We start from the raw sequence: 8,155 nt of genomic DNA on the forward strand, positions 1-8,155 counted from the left end.
TTTCATCATAAATCTTGGCGAAAAATGTATTCTGTTATCTTTTTAGTAAAAACAAAAATAAGCCAAATTAGTTTTATAACCAAAAATTATAATTTTAAACATTTTATTTTTTTTCATTTTTTATTTTTTTACATACTGTCACTCTAGCAGTACTGTGTCACCATGGTGACACTGTACTACTTTTGGGGGGGTGATGAAGATTTTTTATTTTTTTTTACACTGATTGCTTTTACACCCATATAGGATGTAAAAGCAATTATTTCTTTCTCTCTGTCTGCATTCTCGCAGCCATTGAGAACTACTGAGTGAGCTGTGATTGGTCACAGCTTGTCACATGGTACAAGGCTTTTGTGAATAGCCTTGTACTATGTGACCTCTGTGATCATTCACAGATTTCACACGTAGTAAGCAATGATGTCAGAAGTGACATCTTGCTTACTACTTTGCATGTGATTACTGATTGGCCAATCAGTGATCACATTATCGGGACCTCGTACAGAGGTCCCGTCCGATCGGTGTTTCAATGTGTCCGGAGGCACCGGATCGCAATGCTGCGCACTCCCAGGGAGCGCGCACAGGCAGGGTGCGGGGAGGCCGTTTATAAATGGCCACCCGACCCTGCAGTGCCACCGTCTGGCCGTTTATATACAACAGCCAGTTGGGAAGTGGTTGAAGTGGAAAATGGGAGTGGGTTTTTTGTTGTTTTTTTCAGATGGACCTGCTAAAAATTTTAGTGAAAGGAATATTTTTTTTTTTTTTTTTTCTCTCGCAGATTCCTATAAAGACTGCTACTCTGAAAATAAAAGATTATATGCATTATATTTAAAGCTGTGTTACACATGTTCCCCCCCCCAAAACAAAACAAAAATAAAAGCAGCTACAAATACTGTAGCTGCTGACACTTCATATTTGAGCACTTACCTGTCCAGGGATCCAGTGGTGTCCTCAACACGAGCCGATTCTTCAATTGGCTGACGGGTGCTGGCGCCACCATCTTGATTAAGAGAAATACTCAGTGAAGCCTTGCGGCCCCACAGCCGGTTTCCTACTGCGCATGCACGTTCCACTTTGTGAATGGACCTCAGTCCTCTGGGACCTGTGAAGTTTCCCAGAGGGCTGCAGGGGGGGGTTTTGGGGGGGAGGGAACGACGACCTCCAGCTCAGTTCTCTGTTACGAACTGTGCCAGAAGTAGGGGCGGTTACCTGTCTTTGAATTCATTCCTCTGTAGGTTGATAATTTTCATTTCCATCAAAGAGAAAAAGTGATGCTTCAATGAAATATCAGCAAAATGGACTAGCCTGTTGCAACGCAAAATGGTACTCAGTAGTTTGTATGGCCCCCATGTACTTGTATGCATGCCTGACAACATCGGGGCATGCTCCTAATGAGAGAACGGATGGTATTATTTATTTATTTCAGGTACTTATACAACGCTGTCAATTTACGCAGCGCTTTACATATATATTGAAAATTCACATCAGTCCCTAACCCTCAGGGGGCGTACAATCTAAGGTCCCTAACTTACACTCATACATACACATACTAGGGCTAATTTAGACAGGAGCCAATTAACCTACCAGCATGTCTTTGGAGTGTGGGAGGAAACCGGAGTACCCGGAGGAAACCCATGCAGGCACAGGGAGAACATGCAAACTCCAGGCAGGTGGTGCCATGGTTGGGATTCGAACCAACAACCCTAGTACTGCCAGGCAGAAGTGCTAACCATTTAGCCACTGTGCTGTATCCTGGGGTATTTCTTCCCAGATCTGGACCAGGGCATCACTGAGCTCCTGGACAGTTTGAGGTGCAACCTGGCAGCAGCGGATGGACCAAAAACATGATATTCCAGAGGTGTTCTATTGGATTTAGGTCACGCAAGTGTAGGGGCCATTCAATGGTGTCAATTCCTTCATCCTCCAGGAACTGCCTGCATACTCTCGCCACATGAGGCCAAGTATTGTCGTCCACCAGGAGGAACTCAGGACCCACTGCACCAGCGTAGGGTTTGACAATGGGTCCAAGGATTTCATCCCGATACCTAATGGCAGTGAGGGTGCCATTGTCTGTCTAGCCTTTAGAGGTCTGTGCATCTCTCCATGGATATGCCTCCCCAGACCATCACTAACCCACCACCAAAACGGTCATGCTGAACAATGTTACAGGCAGCATAACGTTCTCCAGACCCTTTCACGTCTGTCACATGTACTCAGGGTGAACCTGCTCTCATCTGTGAAAAGCACAGGGTGCCAGTTGCGGTTCTGCCAATTCTGGTGTTCAGTGGCAAATGCCATTTGAGTTCTGTTGTACCAGGTAGCGAGCACAGGGCCCAGTAGAGGATGTTGAGCCCTCAAGCCACCCTCATGAAGTCTGTTATTGATTGTTTGGTCAGAGACATTAACACCAGTGGCCTGCTGGAGGTCATTTTGTAGGGCTCTGGCAGTGCTCATCCTGTTCATCCTTGCACAAAGGAGCAGATACCAGTCCTGCTGATGGGTTAAGGACCTTCTATGGCCCTGTCCAGCTCTCCTAGAGTAACTGCCTGTCTCCTGGAATCTCCTCCGTGCTCTTGAGACACTGCCTGGAGATGCAGCAAACCTTCTGGCAATGACACATATTGATGTGCCATCCTGGAGGAGTTGAACTGCCTGTGTAACCTCTGTAGGGTCCAGGTATCTCCTCATGCTACCAGTAAAAACTAGTGAAAGCCAGTCCTAAAAGATGTGTAGGGAAAGAAAAATGTTAGTGACCTCCACCTGTAAAACCATTCCTGTTTTGGGGGTCATCTCATTGTTGCCCATCTAGTGCACCTGTTAATTTCATTAACACCAAAACAGCTGAAACTGATTAACAACCCCCTTTGCTACTTAACTGACCAGATAAATATCCCAGGAGTTTAATTGAAGTGTTCCTGCAATTTTTTTGAGCAGTGTGGATAGATAGGCACACGCTATATTGCCAAAAGTATTGGGACATCCCTTCAAATAAATGGATTCAGGTGTTCCAATCACCTCTGTGGCCTCAGGTGTATAAAAACAAGCACCTAGGCATGCAGACTGCTTCTACAAACATTTGTGAAAGAATGGGTCGCTCTCAGGAGCTCAGTGAATTCAAGCGTGGTACTGTGATAGGTTGCCACCTGTGCAATAAGTCCATCCGTGACATTTCCTTGCTACTAAATATTCCAGTCAACTGTTAGTGGTATTATAACAAAGTGGAAGCAACTGGGAACCGTAACTTTTTCATTTTTGTGGCCTACCACTTCATGGCTGAGTGGGGTCAGTGCATGCTGAAGCACACAGTGCGCAGAAGTCACCAGAGTCAATAGCTAAAGACCTCCAAACTTTGTATGGCCTTCAGATTAGCATAACTGTGCGTAGAGAGCTTCATGGAATGGGGTTTCATGGCCGAGCAGCTGCATCCAAGCCTTACATCACCAAGTGCAATGCAAAGTGTCGGATGCAGTGGTGTAAAGCACGCCACCACTGGACTCTAGACCAATGCAGATGTGTTCTCTGGAGTGACAATGCTTCTGGCAACTGCCAAACCCAGACATGTCCATCAGATTGCCAGACAGAGAATGGTACGTGCCTGACTGCATTGTGCCAAATGTAAAGTTTGTTGGAGGGGGGAATTATGGTGTGGGGTTGTTTTTTCAGGGGTGGGGCTTGGCCCCTTGGTGCCAGTGAAGAGAACTCTTAAGGCATCAGCATACCAAGACATTTTGGACAATTTCATGCTCCCAACTTTGTGGGAACAGTTTGTGCCCCTTCCTGTTCCAACATGACTGCGCACCAGTGTACAAAGGTCCCTAAAGACATGGATGAGCAAGTTTGGGGTGGAGGAACTTTTCCTGGCCTGCACAGAGTCCTGACCTCAACCCAATAGAACACCTTTGGGATGAATTGGACTAGGTGGTCTGGCTCGCATTCTCTGCTCTGACATCAGTGCCTGACCTCACAAATGTGCTTCTGGAGGAATGGTCAAACATTCCCATAGACACACATTCCTAAACCTTGTGGACAGCCTTCCCACAAGACTTGAAGCTGTTTTAGTTGCAAAGGGTGGGCCAACTCAATATTGAACCCTACGGACCAAGACTGAGATGCCATTAAGGTTCATGTGCATGTAAAGGCAGGCGTCCCAATACTTTTGGCAATATTATTTACATATTAAAAGTTTTTTTTGTTTTTTGCACTATATCCATGCATGTTTTAGGTTAATGACTCAAAGTCCAGACAGTCACTGAGGTTATTCAGGCTAACAATGTCAGCTTCTATATTTATCAAGCACAGATGTGCATTAAAACATTTTGGATTTAACCTTTCATGGCTAGGGAACATTGGTTTCCAGGCCCAATCTAAACAATTTATTTAGCACTATAATTGTATCATAAATGTACACACTGCACTCTGCTTGTTCTTTAATAACATGCCAGGCATTCCTACCACCATGAGTTTGGCTTGCCTAAATAAAACATTTGCTTTCAGCCCCAATACATCAATTTTTCACTATAGCAGTCATAAGCATGGTCAAACTGGGCTTTTTTTTTTTTTACTTTCATTTTTCTATTTTTGATAAAAGCCTGTGCAGCTCTAATGCAGGCCATAGACAGGTTGAAAACTGGCCGTTTTAAAAAAAAAAAAAAAACAACCAAAAATCGGTCGTTCAATAGGCTGACGTTACCACCAACGGTAAAAAAAAATCGGCTGATTTTCGTCCCATCTACGGCCGGCATTTAATTACTTTTGTCCTTGCAGAGAGCTCTGCTATTATTGGCTGCACAGTGAATATATCTGGATTGGGGCGGAGTACACATATTGATCCTGGCGGGCTGCATCTAGTAATGATGATAATGAGAGGGGGAAAGGGAGTAGTATTTAAAGCACAGCTCTATCAACAATAGTTATAATCACTGATCATAGACACCTGTTTTCAGAGTAGTGTGGCTTGTAATTGCACTCATAGTGGTTTACTAGATAAAAATACTGTTAGGGGACAGATGTCCAAGCCTGGAAGTAGTCAGATCCATCCCTAACTGCAGGTAACAACCACTTGGTGTTAGACTGACAGCAACGGTTGCTGTTCACATACAGCCGATCACTATTTTTCTGCAGGCTGAGAGGCTGCTGCTGTTCATATACCTGTTGTTCCAGCTGCTAGAATCCAGTGTATTCAGGTGGCAAGGAGGCCTTAAACCGTAACTAAACACAAAAATATACTGTAGCTTACCAATCATTGGATGTGATGGCGATTGTTATTTTTTTTTTTTCCCCCCCAAGCTTTTATGCCTTTTATTTATGTGTGGTGATTGGCCCGTAACACACCCTGTTTTTAGGATGAATACATTCAAATCCATTCAGCGTGTTCCTATACCCCCACCTCCATAGAAGCAGTACCACATCCTCTTAATACTTGAATATACCAAATTACAAAGTAAAAAAAGGGGATATGAGACTTGCCGGTACTCAAGTACCTGATAAGATAAATGTACATAAATTACTGTAAAAAAATAAAGTTTTTATCACAATGATAAAAAGCGCAAAAAACTATGTGGCTTATACAGTTGTGCTTAAAAGTTTGTATATGCTGGCAGAAATTTGTGACATTGATATTGAAAATATGACTGATCATGATAAAAAAAATGCTCTTTTATTGAAGGATGATGATCATATGAAAGCCATTTATTATAAAGAGTTGTTTGGCTCCTTTTTAAATCATAACAGAAGTTACCTAAAAGCCCGTGATTAAAAGTTTGCACACCCTGGAATGTTTAAAGCGGAGCTTTACCCAAAAGGGGAAGTTCTGCTTTAAGGACTGCTCTCCATTAAGGATTGGCACCTTTTGGGGGGGGGGAGTGGGTACCCGAATTTGACAGGTACCCACTTTCACTTACGGAAGGTGTCCGTCCTTCCTCCCTCCCTGTAATCTTTTGGGACACGTGACAGGTCCCAGAAGACTGCAAGACCATTCATGAAGCACGGCGTGTACCCTGAAGATGCTGGCCTCCTGGAATCCAGGACAGCTGGTGAAAGGGGCTGTGGGAGACACACCATGGGACCGAGGGACAGGTAAGTGGCTGTTTTCTAAAAGTCAGCAGCTAGTTTTTGTAGCTGCTTTTATTTTTTGAAAGCGTGAGTGGAACTCCTCTTTAACCTCTAATTAGCATTTTAACTCGTGTCTGCACGAAGGTCAATGTCCCACATCTGTGATTTATTTTTTTTTAATTGCAAATAGTGTCAGTGTATAAATAGTCAATGAGTTTGTTAGCTATTACGTGGAAGCACTTACTAGGCTAGATACTGAGCCATGGGGATCAAAAGTCCTGTGTTACAAGGTAATGGAACTTTACAAAGATGGATGTAAAAAGATGTCCAAAGTCTTGAATATGCCAGTCAGTACTGTTAAATCACCTATTAAGAAGTGGAAAGTTCTGAGATCTTACTACCAAGCATAGGTAGACCAAGAAAGATTGCAGCCATAACATTTGAGCTTTTTAGCATTTTGATTCCAAATAACTTTTTTTTTTTTTTTCTTTTTACCATAATTTATGTATATTTAGTTTATCAGGTACCTCAAGGTCCCATGTCACCCCTTTTTGTATTTTGGTGGCTACAGTCACTCTGCTGTTGTATTTAAGGAGGAGTAATGTAGCCATCCTTTGACAGCAGTATTGTCAACAGGTGGAGAGGGTAGTGTTTAGTGAAGTTAAGAATGTGTGTTTAGACCAGCTGAAGTCTCATTAACAGTTGCGTATGCTCTATAAACTCTACAGAGCATCAATATTTGCAGCTCAAAAGGAACTTCTCATCCTGCTCCCTGAACAAAATCAATCAGATTTTTGCCAGCACTCTATAAACTAATAGTTTGTTTGGACCAAGCTGATTCAAAGTAGCATAACCAGAGTTGGACTTTAATGCTTGCTGCCTGGAGTTTGCATGTTCTCCCTCCCACACTCCAAAGACATGCTGGTAGGTTAAGTTGCTCCTGTCTAAATTGGCCCTAGTATGTGGGCTAGGACCCTTAGATTGTAAGCAGGGACTGATATGAATGTTAAATATAGATGTGTGTAAACTGACTATAAGTACCTGTAATAACTAAAAAGGTAGTGCCAGACTGTTACACTAAAGGGCTTATCCATACAGATGATTAGAGCTGTCCTCTGTGCAGAGAGGCTGCATGTGCATCCAGCTCTGAGGAGGTAGCCCATAAAAGTGGACACAATACATGTCAGTTTGACAGGCAGGAGTGGGTTCTTGGATCTATACACAAAAGGTGCTGCCTGCAGGTGTTTGGCACCATCCTCTGTCCAAATGAGCCCTTGCATTGTCTTGGAGGAATAAAAACAAAACCAAAAGTGAACTCTAGCCTAAAACCTGTGTTAACGTTTAAAATATTCAATTAATGTACGTTCTATTGCTATTCTGCTCTAAGTAACTAATCTGGTATACATCTTCTCAGGGCAATCATGTGCGGGAGTTAAAGAGTAAAGCTGCTGAAAAGTCACTAATTGACACTGAGGTGCAAACATTGCTGAAGCTGAAAAAGGACCTGGCTTTGGCTGAAGGAAAGTCACCCAATCCACCTGCACAGAAGGGGAAGAAAAAGAAATGATTTGTGTCACTACCAAACAGGACTACAAAATAAAATGTGCAAATGCACAGCACTGAGATGGTCAATATTGGGAACATGTTTTTAAAATAAACTTAAGGTCCTTGTTTGTTAACATGTAGCTACTGTCATCTAAATGGAGATTGCTGTAATGTATTGCAAAGGATTGCATGGCTTGTTGAGTGTGTGTGTAGCTAGGGAAAGAGGTGACTGCTCTGTACTTTCACCATCAGTCTGCAGCAGCCAGGAGATAAATAGAACAGTGTTATAGTAACACCAATTACCTCTTCATCCCATTCCCCAGAGGATCTTGCATGAAGTTTACTCTGCATGTGGCAATGTGAACTACTGCTGAGACAAAAGCTCACAAAGGGCAGATTTGTTTTAACAGACTGTGGAAAGTCCATTGGCATAGCATTTCAACTAAGGTAAAATTTTAGAAGCTGAACAGTGTATTGTAATGGGAGCCCTTGGTTGTGTAGGTTCTCCCCCCTCTCAAAAAAGGTGAGTTTTGCCCTAAGTGGGTTTGGTGATTGTTTAAAAGGC

The 8,155-nt window shown here is 43.0% G+C and overlaps 1 protein-coding gene across 2 annotated transcripts in view; it reads left to right on the top strand.

The window, feature by feature from the left end:
• MARS1 (methionyl-tRNA synthetase 1) overlaps window positions 1-7,724 on the top strand; it is a 58,929-nt gene extending 51,205 nt beyond the window's left edge. For both annotated transcript variants that reach the window (XM_089681303.1, XM_089681309.1), the window contains one exon: window positions 7,460-7,724. In XM_089681303.1, coding sequence (XP_089537429.1) covers window positions 7,460-7,612 — 153 coding nt within the window. In that variant the 3' untranslated portion in view covers window positions 7,613-7,724. The remainder of the gene's footprint in view (window positions 1-7,459) is intronic.
• Window positions 7,725-8,155: the final 431 nt, after the last annotated feature.

The sequence above is a fragment of the Staurois parvus genome, unplaced genomic scaffold (assembly GCF_062004578.1).
Source record: "Staurois parvus isolate SC_StPar_1 unplaced genomic scaffold, SC_StPar_1.0 ptg000017l, whole genome shotgun sequence".
In the NCBI taxonomy this organism is placed as follows: Eukaryota; Metazoa; Chordata; class Amphibia; order Anura; family Ranidae; genus Staurois; species Staurois parvus.